At 46.0% G+C, this 19,458-nt stretch overlaps 1 protein-coding gene across 1 annotated transcript; it reads right to left on the reverse strand.

Moving 5' to 3' along the window:
• Window positions 1-795: 795 nt before the first annotated feature.
• CCDC92 (coiled-coil domain containing 92) lies at window positions 796-16,757 on the reverse strand. Its single transcript, XM_082773967.1, has 4 exons — window positions 16,624-16,757; window positions 3,112-3,258; window positions 2,712-2,753; window positions 796-1,664 (listed from the first exon to the last, which is right to left on the reverse strand). The coding sequence occupies exons 2-4, from the start codon at window positions 3,239-3,241 to the stop codon at window positions 889-891; spliced, it is 948 nt and encodes a 315-aa protein (XP_082630093.1). The 5' UTR covers window positions 3,242-3,258; window positions 16,624-16,757; the 3' UTR covers window positions 796-888.
• Window positions 16,758-19,458: the final 2,701 nt, after the last annotated feature.

Here is a 19,458-nt window from a genome sequence, read left to right on the forward strand (position 1 = left end):
AAAAATAATCCCTTTATAAAAAAAAAAAAGTGCAGGTTAGAGCATAAGGAACCATTCCCATATTGGATAGTCGGTTACATTTGCTCCCTGAAAAAGGAGCTCTGAGCCAGTATGGAAGGTGCCACAAGTGCAGTGTACAGACTAGTGTAAAACGTGCAATGAAGCCATTCAATTTAAAAATAAAAATTAAAGAAGTGTTCTTACTCTTTCTGTGAGAACCATTAACCACTGAAAAAGAGTGCTTTAGCCTCTCCTTCCTTTTTTTTTTTTTTACTTAAAGCCACAAACCAAAGTATTTAAGACTAATAAGTAATACTTGCTGGGACTCTCAGGATTTTTGAGCCAGAGAAACTATGAACACAATTTGCAACCAAAAGCCTATGAAGGTAAAAAGTCCTTAGTGCCTTTTAAAGTTTAGCTGCAGCTGCATTATGTTCAATGCTACCATGAGAAAAGGCTTTGTCATGGAAGTTAATGTTTGTGTACGAATTGCTAGATACACAGTGGAGACAAAAGACCTGTTGCTATTTTAAATGCTAACAGCCGTTACCTATTGCTGCAGGGTTAGAGCTAAGTTTGTTTTCATTAACATTAATAACACAGCCTGCAGCCTGTGCCTTTGTCCACATGTGTAGTTACCATAAATGGAGCAGTGCTCAGAAGCAAGCGGTCAGGTACCCCTGATTTGGCCACAGCATTTAGTAGTTATATGCCTTGCCATATGAACACAGTCCTATTAGGGTTCATTAGAGGAGAATAATCTATTAATGATGTATCTGGAAGAAGTTTGGCATGCATGGGGCATCAAAAGAAACTTTACTGCAGGTGCTATTTATCCTATAGGATCACAGTGCATAAACAGCAACAGAATAGAGCAAGTGATTTTACTTAAACAGTTCTGTCTGTCCCTGAGTGCTTTCTGACCATTTTGCTTCCGTTGACCTGATCCACTGCCAGCGTTTCAACCTCCGGCTGAGGCTGGGACGGCGCGACGTGGTGGATGCGATGCGCCACCCCAATGTGTGCCTTGTGTGGCTTCTCTCGGGCTGGACTGTGTGATTCACCGGATGCTCGATCTGAAGCAATTGGTGGAATAACCAACGGCCTCTCCTTGATAAGGTGGACCTCTGCCGTTTCTCTGGCCAACAAAAACGGAGTGGGATCAGGCATGGCATCCACAGGCTCTCTTAGCAGCAGCTTCCGGCTATCCGATCCTATTCTGTAGGCCTCTTCAAACTCAGGGTTGAGTGGTGTTGACAGGCTCTTCTTCATTCTGCGTCGTGGAGTCTCAGGCAGTTTGTCTTTGGGAGGGGCTGGCTTATAGTTGGACAACACTGGACTGCCAGAAGGGGTCCCCTCTGAAGTCCCACTGGAACTCAGCAGCTTCTTCTTAGTAGCGTGCAGTTGAGAAGTTAAATAAGCAATAGTGCTTGCTCTCTGCTCCAGTTCACTTGACAGCATATTGAGCTTATGGCTTTTCATTTTTAGCTCTTCCAAATACTTCTTTTCTCTTTCTTTAATAGTGTTTTCCAGCACCATTATCATTGCATTCTTTTGTTCCAGTTCTTTCAATAATTCATTGTTTTCAGCCTCTTTGCTTTTCAGTTGAGCTTCAAGATCTTCACACTTTCTTTTGAGTTCATCACTTCTTGAACTACCATTTTCTAGAAGAACAGGAAAATCAGAAGTGTTTCAAGTTAATGATAGTCATTAAGTAAAACAGTGGAGCAGGGTTCCTTTTGACAATTCAAACCCATAAGACCCCAAAGGCTAACTTGTGCAAATGCTGTAAGAATCACTTTATCTTCAGAAGCACTGGGATGGCTCTTACAGAAGAGATGAAGAGCTACTGCCACTCACCACAGTTTAAAAGAAAGCTGTTGACACCAAGTAAAGATGCTTCACGCATTGAGGTAAATGGGGATTACAGAAACCATGCTTGCTATACTTGCTCAGAATTAGAGCCATTTTGCAAACTGGCTGGTCATTAAGAGGCTCTTCTCTCACAGCAAGCACCACGGTGGCTGGTGAGCAGGCCGGAACAGCTGTCCCAGCTCACCAGGAAGACATGCCCAGGCTTTAGCTTTGGTCCCCCATGGACAGCTGAAGCCTGTGACTGTAGGCAGAGATGTTCCTCTTCGCAGTTGTAGAAGTCTCTCTGGGGATGAGGTGTCTGAGCCTGGCTGCCTCCTTTTCACAAGAACACGCCACCCTGTACACCAGGGGATCTTGCACTGTGGGCATGCCCTACAGGCTGACCCCATCTCCGAACCTGTGCCCTCACAGCACACATGGGGCATGTGGGGTGATTTTGTCACTCTTTAGTTTTTACAGCTGGACAGCTTTCCAACTGTTCAGCAGGGACCTTCAGCCCCAAATTCTCCAATAACAAGCACTCTAGTCACAGAACTTTCAACTATATATTGTTAGACATTGTCCCCTCCACAGTGGACAATGTCCATGTCTGTCACAGCACCAACACACCGGCATTACTAACAGACCACCTACTCTAAAAATAAATATGGTTATTTACTCCATAAATAATCATAACTCTGGAAAGTAGAAAGCTCCTCTTGTATCTTTTGAATCTGTAGAGTCAACATCCCATATGCAAAATATTCTCAGCTACTTGTAATGGAGAAAGTAAAACATTAAGATACATGAGGCAGTTTAACAGGAACAGTAAACGAAAAATGTTAGGTATTCCTTACCTGAAAAATCTGAAGTCTTTACAGTCAGCTCATAGGTTAAATCTGAAGAGGAAAAAAAGTTGTTTAGCTTTCTTTGTTAGAACAACAACAAATAAACCACTTGGTGAGCATGTTTACAGTAACAGGAGATCCACTGCAAAAGATCAAATCTGTAAAACAAACAAACAAACAAAAACACAAAACAACCCAGCCACAGAACAATCCCATGACAGTTTTTTTTTAAAAAGGCAGATCTTTGCTTACTGACCACACTGTCATGCCCTGAAATACACACACCCTAACTATACCCCAATGGGGGGCTCTGTTGCAGAGGCCTCACTGCTAAAATAGGAAGCAGTTACCCCATTCTTGTGAAGAGAGTCAAGCACTGACCCAGCGTATCAGCACGCTTTCCAGTTACCTGTGCAGTGCTGCTGCAGGCGTCGAATCTCAGCGTGCAGGCCTTTCAGTGTGTTGGCGTGCTCTCGCTGGAGAAAGAGTAGATTCTTCTGGGCACTGTGTAGCTGGTTCTCCAGGTTTGAAGTTGCCATCCTGGCATGCAGTCGCTCTGTCAGTAAACAGATGTAGAACGGTAACACGCAGTTATCTTGCGGATATAAAGATCCTCACTACAACAAGAATCAACAGAAATAATTGAATTATACTATTAACAAACTGATATACAAGCAAGCAAATGCCCCAGAAGTGCAAGTGTTTTTCTGTTTCATGACTGTTTCATTGAGTAGTGCTCTTGGTTCATAGAAAGCCTAATTTAACTCCAGGCCAGAGCAGCACAGGGAACTCATTTGTTTGGAGTTAACACATTTAAAGGATTAACTTCAGACAAAGTCACTAATCCTGTTACAAGATATAAGTGGAGTTCTGAGAAATGGGCTAGTATGTCCCTCTGTCTGGTTGGGCGTTCTCCATGTACCTCCTGGGTTACAGGACTCATTAACATCTCTGGACAATAAAGAGGAAGAAAGGACTAAACTACATCATCACTAAAGAGAAATGCAAAGTAAGGAGCCCTTAACACGCAGCTGAGCCCAGCAGTGTGCATGCATGTGGCTGCTCAGGGGCACCTTAGCTGAGAAGTGCACACTGGAAGGGGGAGGAGAGCGCTCTGGCTGCTGCTGCATTTCAGCTGCACTACAGCACGGACGCTGGCCCCATGGCACTGCAGCCTGGTGTCCCACACAGGCCCCAGTGACACTGCAGTGAGGCTGTGGAAAAGCACAATGTCCCATTTAAAGACAAAACAAGCAGATATTTGTTGCTGAGGTTATGAGTAAAAGGAAAACTCTTACACCACTGGGGTTTCCTCGCAGAGCAGTCTCATAAAACTAGGCCCCTGGCCACAGCAGCGCTCAGATTCAAATAAAGGCAGAAATGGTTTGCAGTGCGATGCTGAGAAGCATCTTTGAAGACCCCTGCTGTGTTACTGCTGCTCCTTGTAAGGCAACAATGGTTTTAAAACATTGTATACCCACAGGCCAAACAACAGAGAAACACCTGTCTAGTAGAACTGGAGACACAGACTCACAAATGAATTCTCTGATAAAAGGTATAAGTGCCTCCTCATACAAGGTGCAGCCAGATGCTTCCCTGGGGCTCCCTCTGTGACATCTGAAGAGTACCTGGTGAGCTGCGGTGGCAGGATAACGCTCCAGAGGAGCATGGACAGGAGTTACCAGGTCCCTGGTGAATCTAATCAGTCTGTCATGACACTATTTTCTTCACTGTCCTGCTTCCTAGGGAAATTTAACTCTAAAACAAGTACACTAATGAAAAAGTGCAAAGATGACAGCATGCCACCCTCCCGCAGCACAAAATTACTCAGCACAAAATCCTTCTAGTTGCTCTTGAACTTCACAGTATGACCATTGCCCCTCTCTGTGTACATAGGGTGCTCTAACATGAGCAGCACTGCTACAGCGAGGGCACACAATGCTGCTCCACCTACAGCTGTTTTGCAGAGGCTGCTGGATCTACCCGAAAAGAAGGTTTGAGAAACATATGCCATAAATTCCTCCACATTGCTAGATTTCTCCTTTCTTTAGCAAGGAATCTGTCAAGTTTGGGAAGCCTTCTCCTCAGACAGCCCAAGAGTGTAAGGACAGCACAAAAACAGGTGGGCAGACAAGTCTGAGAGCCAGGCTGGTGGGAGGGGGAGTAGCTCATGCTGGATGGGAATCGCCCAGGCTGTGCTGGGGGAAATGCCAAATTTTCAGGGCGCCACAGAGGACAGCTGCTGACCTGCTCCCAGGAGCGAGGAGGAGAGGGCTCCCAGGTGCCCTGTGGCGCCCTGCACACAGCTGCTGCTGGTGCCCACCATCCAACAAGGAGACGGGACCGACAAAGCTGCTACCATGCTGTGTCAGACGCTGCTGTTGCACAAGGAGCATTAGCTTTGCCATTTCAATACTAAGGATAAATTGAGTTACTGGTGTAGCTTTGTAAAAGCAATTCCAGCTTTTAGATTGCAAAGATAAGACTCAGGACTCTCACCATCTGCAATGGCATTACAGCTACAGACTGTAATTGTGGGATCACATTGTGCAAGAGATGGACCTTAATTCTGTCCCCTGGCTACCTCGCAGGCAGCCTTAAGTGGTTCATATTGCTAGGTAAAACATTTCCCATTGGGCTCTTTTGGTATGTAGTTTTGTGACAAAGATTTGATTCTACAAGTTTAAAGTTAGTAGAACATACAGAGGACACAACATTCATTTGTCAGTCCTTAAGATAACACAGACTCATTTTAATTTTATATCTTTCATCCCAAATATGTAACCCAGGGAACATGCAAATGACCACAAAGAAACACCAGAGACAGAGCCTTGATAAAACATTTGAAAATTAAAAATGTACGTATATACACACACACAATCTTCTTGGCTTTATGCGTAACCATAACTGACATCATCAATGACTTATTCCTACCACAGAAACATATATTTGACTGTCAAAAAATAAAGTGAGGGTGTAAAAGACTTTCACGGAATTGATTTCTATGCAAGAGGCAAAACAGAGCTTTCAGTTACTTTATAACGAAGATGAAAGATCAGGTTCAGTGCTCAAGAAGAACGAGGGAAACAGTGCCAACGTGCTTTATTGTGTGGAACTGGTCAGTTTGCAATCAACACAATTAAGAAAGAAGCAAGGTACAGATCAAAAATACTCTCAAAAGAGGTTTCTGGGTTGGCTAAATATGAAGTAACCTCAGTCATGCGTGCAGGCTCCTGTGCAGTTACTACATGAGAGCACCTCGCTGAGCTGGGACTGCTTTCTGCCCTTCAGCACGGGGACGCACTGGGAGCCCCATGGCCAGCCCAGGAACCTCTCGTGCTGCAGCCTCAGCTGGTACCTCATGGTCACAGCAGTTACCACGGGCACTGTTACTTTAAAGGATCGTTGATGCTTTTGCTGTTACATTTTCAAAGTGACATCATCCTGTCCGCAAAGCTGACTATATACAGAAGCTACTGAATCATCCAATTTTGTAAGTGATCATACGAGTATTATTGACAGTATGACAGCAGAACAAAACCTGCTTCAGAGTCCATTCCCTCAACACAGCTGGAGCTGAGACTGCATGGTACACTGAGGCTCAGAAGGATTTTTACTAAGAAATGTATTTTCTAAAAAACATGAAGTACTGACAGTGCTATGTGACAGAATGGTCTACATATAATGTCCTGGAACCTTTCCCATCCCACTTGTTACTAATCACTTACATGCTTTATGCTTCTAACTATAAACCCAACAGAAGAAGTCTTCATCACCAGCAACAAACTTTGATATGAAACGTTCATAACTCAATTATTGCAAATAAATGCATTTTTAAACTAGTTTTGCTTGTTCTCACATTCAGAGCAAGGCTGTCACTGTTAATGCCTTCAATTATTTTTTCATCTTCATCTCTTCCACGCTAAAGATCACACTAAGATTACCTCATCTGAATAAAAACAAATCAGAGGCAGGCTAGTTTTATGGGTTTGGGAAGAAAAAAAAACAAACTATCAGCACCAGAGCATCACCTCCCCTGCAGCACCGGTACGTGATCAGTGAGAGCAGTTCCATCAATCCACCAGGAGTTTTAGCTACAGCCCCTCCACGGTAAGTCAGTCCTCCCTCCTCTGAGGATGAAGGACCAGAGGACTGGCGACTTGCAGGCCTTCTGCAACCCTCCGAGGCTTTCCTTCCTCACTGCAGCCTTGCAGTCTGCCTGTCCTCTCCTTCAGCCATTGCAGTGGCTGTCTAGGAAAGGGAAGGCCACTGTGGTAAAGTCACAGTTTCCACAGAGTTCATGGGCAGCAGCTTCAATCCAGTCCCCATTCAGCCCTGCCCTGTCACGTCTTTGTACACAGCACATAAAACACAGCGCAATCCTGTACTCAGGAACAGGTGAAACTACCACGGGAGCAGGGAAGATGTTTTGCAGAGACAGTCACTATACAAAGCCACTTATGCTGAGAAACCTGCTTCAGCTACACAAATTAGTATTCATAAGCATATACTCCAAGACACTATTCACTTTATAGCTATTTTACACCAAATTTAAAACACAAACCTAGGCCTATTATTAAAGCCTGGGATCTGGATAAAATAGATTTCTACTGAATCTGCCAACTGAGTTCATTAATATTAAAAATATTTTAGTTTATTTTTCTTCCCTTATTTGTGCATCAGAAATTTCCTTGTGAGTTTACCTGCAAATACATTCACATTCTCAGATACCAAGGGATCACATGCATTTCACCCACCTCTTGTTTTTCCCTGTAGGAACTTTTTAGCCAGCACCTAACCAGAAAGCTGGCCAAACTACCAAAGCAGAAGCCAGCCACAGAGAAAATATCTCCCTAGAATAGCATCCAGTCCTTTTATGTCCCTAGAGATAATACAACCGAACTGGACAAAAGGTAACTGAAAACACGGATAGATGTGCATTAGGTCAGGCAAACCTAGCCAACTGATACATTTTGGGGCAAGTTTACCAAACAGACCATGTCAGAAGATCTAACACAGCACTAAGAGGAAGGAAAAAGCCTCCTGACACGACATCCCAGAACAGCACTCCTGAGAGCTGGGAGCTCCAAAAGCTGGACAGCACTGGTGCTCCCCCCGAGGAACCTAACACATTACACACTATGCTACATACAGAAAAACCTACAATTCATGCCTCTAACACCACCCTATTTATGCTGCTTGCATGGCTTGTTCCAAATTCTTCAGCTCTGTCAATGGAGTTTTATTTTTTTGCTTTGCTGGTGCAGCTTGTCATTTTGGAATTGTTTACTATCCTAAAAGTACTGCCGAGCAGACTGATTGCGGAGTAATTCCTCAGTAAAAGCAATCGATACAAAGGACTTAACTTCCCTACTGAGAATACTGGCTGGCACCACTGTTTAAAGACTACTCTGGCTACGGCCTACTCGACTTACTCCAAGCTCCCTAACAATTGTTAACCCCCTGTTTTGTGGTACCACACGTAGCCACAAATCACATCCAACAACCGGTCTCATGGGCAGCTGAGATCTTACAGAAATGACTATCAGTCTTCAGAATCTACTCAGGTACGTTCCTGTTGGAGTTTCTAAGAGGAAATCCTATAAAGCAGTTCCGGGATTGCAATAAGCTCATTACATCTCCTGCTCTTCCAAGCCTTAAGGAATGCGAAGCCATGGATACGATTACAATTAAAAAGCACAGGATAGATATGAGAAATGCAGACGTCACCCAAGTCCTCTGTAAGAGCCAGATGAGCAATCTTTACTCTCACTATGGAAATCAGCAGGACAGATTTCAGAGCAGCTAAGGCAATGCCGGGAAGAAAGCTGTAACCGCATACCGCAGAGTAGTTTGGGCTCTATGGTTTTTCTTCCCTCTCTGGTCTCCAATGCAAGTTTTTTTTTTTTTTTTTTTTTTTTTTTTTTTTTTTTTTTGTGTGTGTTTCTTTTTTAAATGCTTGTTCTTACACAAAAGGGACTGTGAAACACAGAGCTAGGCAAACTCCAACTAGGAATGCATCTGTCACTCGATAAGGTTGATAAAACATTAAAAGGGGCATCCCAGTATTCAACACTGCACTGGTAACACACCTGGTTCACAGGAAGACCAGCATTAAAACCAATTTCCAACCTGTCACAGTCGCAAAGCTTTATCTGTATGATGTGCTGCATTCCACCCTTAAACATACAGTATTTCTCATTTCTTGATCACTACAAAACATTTCTAGATATAGCTAGAGATTTAGATCCGGAGACATCCCCCCAAGCAGTGGATTTAGAATTTGTTATGAATACAGTCTGGGAGAGCAAACTGAATGAAGCAGCTCTCCTTCAGAAATGTGAAGTGCAACACTACTCCCTGCTGCACCTGAGTCCTCATCTTCTCTTTACTATGGGAAGGTAATTGAATGTTCTTGTAAGCTCACCCCAAAAAGGAACTGTTCCATCTCTTTCCTGAATGCATGTTCCCTTAAAAAGGGAAAAAACGTCTTATATTTAAAATAAAAAGAAAGAAACAAGAGCTTACAATATCCAACATCATCACATGCTCACCATAAACAACTGCTAACATTTTAACAGCCAAATCCTACCTTGTAGATGATGAACAGGCTCCAGGCCTTTTCTGATCTCAATTATTTGGATAGAGTTCAAAATATTTCAATGAAATGAGTGTAATTTTCTGGCTCTGTATTATTAGGTGCCAGCGCACAACATCAGAGCATATCCATACCTCGCTGCAAGATAAGAAGAGGGAGATGATAATCTATGATTTTAGACATGGTCTAAAGGGATCTACTGCAACAAATCCCAACTGACCACAATTATTTAACATTTTCATTCCCGTTTGGGATCCACTGAACAAAACAGAAAACAGAACAATCTCCTTCAAAAGAGATGGGGCAATTATCACCTGGAAAACCAACCACTTCAGCTCCCTGCCAACAAATATCCAAGTCTTTTTTGGAGACACATTTGGGCAGGCCAGCCTCTCCCTCTAAACTGGTATCTAGCTGTTGCCCCCTCAAAATGTGACAAAAACTGCCAGAACACTTTTTGCATGCTATACAAAATACAATTTCAAGAACTAATTAAGGACATGGGTTCTCTTGGAAGAACCTTGTAAGTGACAGTCCCCATTTTACAGACTGCCACTGACCTGACCAAATATTGCTCAGTACTGTAAGCTCTAATGATAAAATGCCCAACTGCCGGACACTTAGCTGTTCTTTGCTTAGATCAGCTCTCCCATCTCTAGAGACTTATGCCATCCGAAAAGTGTTTGGTCAGCTTGTTTCAAAGGACACGCAGAGAAAGCCTGCAGTCTCCACAGCCAACTCGAGGGCTTTGCTGAGTGGCCTTCTGCTCAGACATTTCCTTTACCCGCACAGCTGACCCAGTACGACTGCATGTCCACCGACATAGATCCAGCAGCACATCCCAAAGACAGTCCGCTATGCAGGAGCAGATGTACATCCCCCTCCCCACCCCCCTGTGCATTAGAACAGACCACGTTCACTAGGTAGCAGCTTTTGAAGTTCACCCTACCTTTCAGACTACACACTAGGCCATTGCAGCCACCTTCAGTATGCAGCTCAGCTTGTAGCAACAACTCCGGACACTATTCCAGTGATTCTGTGCTAACGTCTATCAGTTCTTATCGCATCTAGCTGTGGTCCCAGGACGCTGTTCTCACGCTCTTTTGGTTTTTGTCTTTAAAGCCAGACAAAATTAGTTCTTTCCTGGAAACAGCTGAAGGCAAAGATGAAATGTGCCACCACCCTCCCAGAGGAAGGATGACTGTTTTCTCAGCACCCCTTCTATTTCTAACACTTTTTGATGTTGTTTCACTGGGTAGTTTTTCCACCCCGTTTCCTCTTCATTTTGTGATCAGGGATTCTGCAGACTCTTTACAGGGAATCTCTGAATATCCCTGAGGAAGCAGAGTTTTAATATTTTAGTAAAAAGAATAAAATTTTGTTACTGTAACAGCAGCAGGAAGAATAATTAAGAGGACACATCTCTGGTAGCAATGCTTTCATTCCTCCAGATGCCTTAACCTAACAGGCTGGTGGTGCAGGAACCACCGACTGCTTACACGCTGCCCTGTGTGAAGCCATGAGGACTGACAGGGACAACAAACACAGTTCCTGTCCTTGAGACCGCACCACCCTGGGACTGTCACAGTGGAAGCAGACTAAAAATAAGCCAACGGTAAGACCGCTGGTATGCCAGAGACTGGAAGAGAATCACTTTGAAGTGAAGCGGTCCTGCAGCGGCATTTTAGACCTGCGTATTTTCCAACTGTTGCCAAGGTATCCCAACACTATGGCAACCGATGCTATGACTGTCAAGAAGAAAGGGCTTACTCTGGCAGAAAACACTGGAAATGACTAAAGTTGGGCATTAGGGAAATGGGGAAGGCATCACCTAAGTAGCACCAATTACTTCAAAAACAATACTCTTCTTTAACGATGATTTTTCTTTTTTTTAAGTTATATTAAAACCCCTCATGAGTAAAGGGGTAATTTAGCAGAACTGGCAGGCTCTCATCAGTAGCTCCTGATGAGTGGATTTTCTATTTTATTCACCCCTTCATTCATCCCGGGAAGGAAGGAGTTTGTCACTTTAATACAGCCTCCATCAAAGCTTTCACAAATTGCACCCCAATCACAACTGGATAATATTGGAAATATATAATATTGGAAAGAAACATACTGCTCTTTCTACTAAAGCCAGTTTCTTTTGCAAGAAGGGCAATGAAAAGGAAGTTAGTCTCCAATTCCCCTCAACACTAACATAATATCAGTGTTACACCTAAGAATGACTCTGATCCTATTACTTTCACAGTCATTAAGTTCTCTGGCTTCAGTTAAAGCTAAATCAGGCCTTCACCTTGTATAGCACCTGTGGGAGGTGTAGAAGGATACGTTAAGTACAACTCCAAACTTACGCTTAGAAATTATACCATGATGGAAAAGTCTTTTTTTTCCCTTATGAACACAACTTTGTGCTATCTTTTGAGTTCACTCTCTATGACCAGTAAGCGATGTGTGAATCACAGAAAGAAGTCACAGAAGATGTATGTGTGTCATTTTAAAACGTCCCAGTTCTAAAGGCTTAATGAAATGCCAACCAAAGCAATTATTATGGCTGGTTTCACATAAGTGACTTCTTTTTTTCCCCTCCCACTTAGTAGAAAAATAACCTGCCACGATGCAGATGTGCAATTGTTCAGCTATCCAGACTAGCCACAACTTTGCCTCACAGCTTCCACTCGGATATACCAAGAAAGTTCACTGCCACGTTTGTTAAATGCTCCAAATCTACCTTCCCCCAGACTGTCTAGTGCTGCAGGCTGGGGAATTGGTCCCACTGACACAGAGCCACCTTCCCACTGACTGGTTTTCACTGAGGGATTCACAGTGCAGCCACCTGAAGGGGAAAATGGGTGAGTGGAGCAGGTGAGTGGGATGGGCACAAGTGCCTCCTGCGGCAGCAGTGCCAGCTCCTAGCACTGCCCTGAACTCGAGCTCCCACTGCGAGGACAGCAGAGGGCATGATTTTCAGAGTTCACCCAGGATGAAGAGTGTCAAGAGAACTGGCTGGATCCCGCTGCAGAGCACAGCTACTTGAACTGCTCTGCAGAATAAAACAACATTTTTCCAGGCAAGTTGAACAGGCTGAGGAGTATGTTTGTTCTCTAAAGCATTCTGTGACAGTCGTTTCCTAAGGCATCGATTTGATTGTTTGAGAACAATCAAACAGATGAAAATTACTCTCCATTTTGCTGAAGTAAAGGTTTTGAGAGCTGCTGCTGACAGGAACCTAGGGGCAGTGATTACCTATGTCTAAGTTCTCCCCTTAAAAAAGTACAAGATTTTTTATTAAATAATATGATGCTGAGACCTAGGTACCTTGTACTCTTACCTACATAACCCAGGTACCTGGAAGACAGCAAAGCTAACAGAGCCTGAATCAAGTTTTCATGAGGAACGGAAAGCAAACAAGCACATATACTTGTGTTACAAAGGAAACCTGCCACTAATGACATCATTCAGGCTTTTTCCACACAGACACCCCCTACGTGCGACACCTCTGCCCCACAGCGGTGTGATCGATGGCACCTTGTGTGCCCTCCCTCTGGGCACCGCCTCGAATTACCAGGAGCTACCTTCCCTGGTGAACCTTCAGCCTTTCTACAGGCAGGCACTTGTGGGAAAGGAATTTGCAGGTGGCTTCGCGCTGTTTCACATGTCCCTGAATTAGAGAGAATGAGGAAACGAGTGGTAGAAACAAAAACTCGAGCAAGGTTTAGATAAAAGTAAATTGGCTACAGTGTTAAAGATGAGCTTTGGGCATTGGCCACTTGCTGGCTGGCTCAAGGCGCGTGTCTGAGGGTCTCTAACCAACTGTATGACAGATTCGGGCGTGAGGACAGCGCGTGGGGCTATGGGGAAAGTAGATGTAGTAGTGAAAAAGGGCAATAAATGTCTCCTGTTCAAGAGCTATCAGGAGTCTGTGTCTTGCATCCCTTCAGCACTGTTCTATTTGGGTGGAAGTCATGAAAAGTTCCAGTTTTCAGTCAAGCAATACTTTTAAATAACTTTGATCTTGAATCCTGGCTCTTACACACATAATTAAGACTGACAAGCAGCGAGATATTTTAATGATATTTTCAAGTAACACCCCAAGTTTTCCTAGGAGTGAAATGAGAATAAACGTGCTCCTCAACAGCAGGAAGGAAAGGGATCCAAATAAAAGGCTTTTTTTTTTTTTTTTTTTTTTTTTAAGAAAATAAAAAGACTATTTTAAAACCAGCTTGCAGATATTCCAATACACTCAGAATACATTATTTTCAGAAAAGATTTGCCACATCTCTAACTTCTTGTAGCATGTAAATGTACTGCTCCCGTTTATAATACCATGCTCCTTCATATCATCAAGGGAAACAAGCTGGTGCAGCATCCCCAGACAATGTTACTGATCCCATGGAGATAATGACCAACACCCATTATCAGACTGCTGGACAGCTTCACTTAGAAGAAAACAGTTTTGCTATCATTTAAAAATGAACACCAACAGATCAGGCACACGCTCACTGAAGATACTACAACCAGATATATGAAGGATACTGGCTCTCAGAGAAGTGCAGGAATCGGAGACAAGGTGCAGCAGGCAGCACCTGAACACCAACACTCAAACCCGGCTCTCCAAAATACAGCATTCATCATCTTCAGTTGCTCTTTCAGGTGGTGCATTAGACACACGCACACGAAAGGAGCTGGGAGTGTTCTGGCATGCTGCGGATGCAAAGGGAAGCCAGGCTCTGATGACAGCCTCCTGCTTGAACAAAGGGCAAGCGCCGCGCTCGGGCTCCACCCTGGCGCTCAGCACCACGTCTCCAAGGGACAGGACAAGCGCTGCCACAGCCCGGCCTGCCCACGCTGCTGGCAGCTGCACAGCACCAGCTGACTGCAGCATGCTTCCACTGCCGACAGCGTGGAAGCAGAAATAAGGCACACAAACCTGTGCTTTTCTACATCTCACAGCCACTCCAAGCACACACGATGTTTTATTGTATGCTGCAGAAAACTGACATGAACAAAGCTGCAGACAGCCAGACCACAGATGGTTCATGCAACTGCCTTTTCTCAACACCAACACCCTTAGGTCTTTCTTTTCTCAGCCTGTGACTTTGTTTTTCAAACAACCAGCTGCAGGAAAACAAGGAAGATCTATGCACTTGTCTACTCCGACTACCCCTATTTCCCCTAAAGCACAACAGCAAGCTACCCGACACAAGGATTTCTTCAGTAAGTTGCTGCCCGTTAAAAACCCACTGCTGTTAGTTACTAACAGACGCATTTACACAGATACACAAATCCATAGTGTCACTTGTTACTTGTCACCAAAAAGATCTCAAGCATTATGAACTATTTCAGAAAGATGTTTACAATTTGCTACGTTTTTTTTTTTTTTACTACAAAAAATGAGGTGAAACATGAACTTGAGCAAAAAATGGATTACATAACAGCATTCTGTTTACACAAGTAAGCATTGCAATACATTGTGAATCTTGAGAATATAATCTTGAGGATTTTGCAATTTTAAAACACAATTTCTTAACCCATGGAAAAGCAATAACACACTTAGAAATCAGTGCCTAATGGTATTAAAGGCAAACTAGTTTGTACACAGTAAAGTAGAAGGGCTACAGTTGTACTAATGTTCCAAAAATATTTTACCGTACGTTATGCTTCACATTCTGCAATAATAGGACCAGGGAGTTTTTCTTCTCCCTGCTGCTGTTAAAGGACCCACTAACGTGGCAGATGTGAACAAACAAATATATTGCCCTTAATGCCTACAGCCCCTTGAATTAGGGCATATGGAAGAAGAGCTTGATTTTTGTAATTAGAATGATAAAGAATATACATTTTAAATACATTTAAAAATAATTTAGAAACCTTAGAAGTATGCAATTATACCTGGAATCTTAAGTAAAGGAAAGAGCTTTATGGAATGAAATAAGATTGCTATTTCTGAGTTTACAGCAACCGCTGGACCTAAAACTGCATTGAGCATTTGGACTGGTCACGAGGCCTTTGTCTTTTCTAAGGTGATAGGGGCGGAAACTTTACAGATACACAAAGCAGAAGTATGGCAATAGGATGAAAACAAACAGTTATGCATCGGTTCAGACAATTTTCTAATATATTTCTACATATTATATAATCAATATTTTCTGCTTAAGCAGATGATACTTTCCTCTGTTACAGCCCTTTTTCACGAAAAATCACTGCTGGAACCTCAGCACAACATTCACATAATTACAAGTCTTTTATTATCTGCTTAAAAAACGCTAGCTTTAAATAAATCAAAAAGTGATGCTCAATTCAAGAGCACGAATGTCTGTTTTTGTTTAAGAGCATAAACATCCAGCTTCCCTCAGAGGTTCAGTCACAATAAAGCACTACGGAATTACATTTGCTAACGAGCAAGTTATACAGAAAAAAATGCACTGCATTTAGTCTTATCTGTTTATTTATTTATTACGTTAAGGAGCATAGTTTATATTGCCAAAGCCTCAATAAAGCCTTTTAAGCTTGAGCATCTTACCACCGAGGCAAAGCCAACAAGTACCCTGGGTGCCTCCTGTGCACCTGCAATGCAGATCAAAACGGCCAATTCCACCCTCCAAGGCCGCCTCGGCGTCTGGGCTTTCATTCACCTCCACGGGCTCGGCTCTGCCCAGTTTTGCTGCCCAGCTCCCACCCTGCTGCTGTCACCCCCGGAGGCAGCGCCCCTCCTTCCTTCCTCCCGTGTCCCACCCCAGGTCTCGGGTGGCAGAGCCTCCCCGCAGCTGGCAGCTCTCCACGTCCGATGTCGCGCCGCATTTCTTTGCTGCCAGGCGTTCCCTCGGGAGGAACCCGCTCGCCTCAGCCCAGGGTCGCTCCCCACCCACCTGCTCCTGCCTTAACCGGCACAAGGGCAGCGCTAAGGCCGCCAAGCAAAACCCGGGGCGGGGGGCGGCAGCGCCGGCGGGGCCGAGCTGCGTTTTCCAGACAGGGAGAGAAAAACGGGGGCGGCTCCCCGGGGCCGGGGGCACCCAGACCGAGGTCCCCGGCCAGCAAGGAGCCGGCAGCCGCCCTCCTCCTCCTCCTCCTCCCCTCAGGAGCACGAAGCAGGGCTGCCCAGCCCCCGGCCAACCCCCCCCGCTCCGCTCCTCTCCTCACCTCACCTCACCGCCGCCGCCCCCGCCCCGGAGCCGCCTCACAAAGGCCGGGGGGGTCCCCTCAGCCCCTCACGACAGCGGGACGACGACGACGACGACGACGACAACGCGGAGCCGTTGGGGCCGCATCCCCTCAGCCGCAGCCCCACAGCCCCGCCACCCCCCACCTCCGGCCGCCCCTCACCTGCCTTCGGCCCCTCGGCGGCCGGCAGCGCTCAGCCCTCAGCCGCGGCTCATGGCGCCCGCCGGAGCCCCGCGGGGCCGGCGCTCACCGGCGGCGGTGACGGGGGGGGAGGGATACGAAGGGGGGGGGGGGACACGGACGGGGCCGGGGGCGGCGGCGGCGCAGGCGCAGGTGCGGTTGCGGCAGCCCGGCCCGGCGCTATGGCAACGGGGGGGGGCAGCGGCCGTTACCGCGTTCCCGCCCACGGAATGTGGGGAGGGGGGGGACGGGACCTGGCCGCGCGCTGAGGAGCGGGAAGCGCGCGCGGGGGGCGGGAAGCGCGCGGCGGCTGCAGGGGGCTCGCGCGCGTGGCTGCAGCGCGGAGCGCGCGCACGGCGCGTGTGCAGCCCGCGGGCGGGAACGCGGGGCCGCGCGTGTTGCAGCGCTGTGGCGGGGGGATAAAGGGAGAGCAGCCGAGTTTGGGGGATTTTTGTGCCGATTTCTTTTTTTTTTTTTTTTTTTTTTTTTTTTTGCTCCCGGCCGCACGTGTGTGCGCTTTGCTGCAGGGTATCTGAAATAGGCACAGCTGCATCTGGACTGCTGCATGGGTGTGCTGCTGGGGGTGGCTCTGCGCTCTGTGCGCACCTCTGCACGTGCACCGTGTTTGTGCGCTGCTTTCTGCACCGACACGTGCACGTGAGCTGCACTCACACCAGCTGGGCACATCCTGGATGTGCAGCCCTGGATGTCTGTGCATCTGTGTTGGCTGCACGAAGCCACGTGAGATGAGGCCGAGTACCACAATCACATTTCTGTCTGCTCATACGAGTTCATGTGAGCATCAACAAACGCACAGAATCCCCCGCACCCAACAAACGCAGTGAGGATGGGGCAGTCGGGGACTTGGCCATCACTAGGACGTTGTCCCTGTGAACACACGGGGAGAGCTGAAGCTTCGCCTTGCACGCAGATTGTGGCTTTTCTGTGTTTGTAATGGAAATAAAATACTTTGTTACGGGGGACTTCAGAATGAAGACATAGAAACTTGATGATGTTCTAAGGAAAAAGAAACATGCCCAACACAGGCTGGGTATATTTCAATATGTGCATTTCAAAACTTACCCCAAACCAACCTGAGCACGAAGCAGCAAGCTGATGGGTCTATGGCTCCTTAGCATGATTCAGTTGCACATAAGCAAATGGAGGATGATCTACGTGTGCTTTGCACCATGCGGCTCCTGGAGCTGGGGGAAATGCAGCACAACATCGCCTAGAGGGAAATATTTTCCAGAAGGCTTATTAGTTCTTAGTTAGCAAAGCTAAAACCAAAAATAAAGGATAAGTTTTAAATGGATAAGCGTTAAGTGGGAATCTAGGCGTGAAACGACGAGCAGAGAGGAGGCTGTGCAGGGATGCGCAGGAACTGGCTGGCAAGGTCAGACAGAGCTGAACAAGCCCTCTCCCACTCGTGGATTTCCTTCCATTTTATCTCAGATCCATCCAGCTTTTTATATAAAACAGGCCGTAACAGGGTGGACTCTTAATTTAGGATCCCGTTAGGTGATGAAGGAATGGTCTGAGGAGCTGATTCACTTAGGACTCGTGCCAGGAGAGAAATGCATTTTGCTGTTTGACTCATCCTGGCAGGGAAGACGGGAGGATGTTAAATTCAATATGGGTCCTTAATAACCTAACACAGATGAAGGAACCCCCCCCAGCCGTGTTGTTGGACAGAAACTGCTTTTTATGAACTGCCCTTGGGAGTGTGACGTTCAGACAAGAGAAAGAGATGCCTGCAGCCCAACAGTGTGTTGGAAACAAAAGGACAAAAGCACAGACATTTAGAAATGAACTAGAAATAGTGCTTAACAGTGCAATTTTTTCAGCTTGCCCCCTGGTTTTTCTGAAGTTTTCAGTTCTGTGAGGTTTCAGCCTGCAAACGTCACCCCAGTTTGTGGCTCTGCTTCAGCAGCTGCATTGGCTGCCAGGTGAGTGGCATGCTGAGCTGCCCCACTTTCGTGTTCAAAACGGGAATATCTTGGTCGTGCAGGGTGCTGCCAGCTTGGTAATTAACGTGCCATGAATATCTGCAGAGCTCTTTAAAGTCCTGAAAAGGGGGGTGCTGAGTAGTACAGCTAACTGTGCTCAGTGGCTCCTCCTTGCAGAAGGGGAGGAAGTTCAGGCCCTGACCACAACTCTTGGCCAAGGGTTTTGTCCCCAAAATGCAAATCAACAGGTCAGCAAATGGTAAATCCAGGCCCTTAAGATAGGAGTGCCCTCCAGTAAACTCTCCATCAGGGATCACAAAGAGCTGTGACTTGCCGTGCAGCAGTCCTCCAGGCCCTACCTGTGCTGCCTGTGGCCATGCCTCTGGTGTAATTGTCAGTGCTTCCCAATTACAGCTGCCTCTGAAAAACGCAGGCACTCTTTTGAAGACGGGCTCTAAGCAACCACCCCAGGGTCAGATGAGGAAACTGAGATAAATCCCAGATCTGACTCCCATGATTTGACCGGATCAGGAAGAAAATCCAGCAAGCAGCCACCCGATCTGTGGACCTCCGAGTCCTGGCTGTCGGTTCAAAGACCTCTGTCCCTTTATGGCTTATTCATCCACACAGTCAGGCTCTGCAGAGCGGGGAACTCCTTGCAGCAGTGGATTTACCTGGATCTGACGGGATGCAAGCATCTGCAGACTGCCAGTACCCTGCTGCTAAGCGCAGCTTGGCCAGTTTGCCTGGGAGCAGCTGGAGAACCGCGCTGATCCCACACCACGCAGCCCTGCGTGCCCTCTGCAGGCTGGCCAGGCCGTGCTGGAAGCATCTCCAAAGTTTATATATAGAAATAAACCAAGCGGCT

The sequence above is a fragment of the Aythya marila genome (assembly GCF_965140915.1).
Source record: "Aythya marila genome assembly, chromosome: 17".
NCBI lineage: Eukaryota > Metazoa > Chordata > Aves > Anseriformes > Anatidae > Aythya > Aythya marila.

Excerpts from the sequence above, each read along its gene's own strand:
- CCDC92 (XM_082773967.1), bottom strand. The coding sequence starts at position 3,241 with ATGGCAACTTCAAACCTGGAGAACCAGCTACACAGTGCCCAGAAGAAT. Across the intron at positions 2,754-3,111 it reads CCTGCAGCAGCACTGCACAG|ATTTAACCTATGAGCTGACT; the intron begins GTAACTGGAAAG and ends TTTCCTCTTCAG. Across the intron at positions 1,665-2,711 it reads AAAGACTTCAGATTTTTCAG|AAAATGGTAGTTCAAGAAGT; the intron begins GTAAGGAATACC and ends CTGTTCTTCTAG.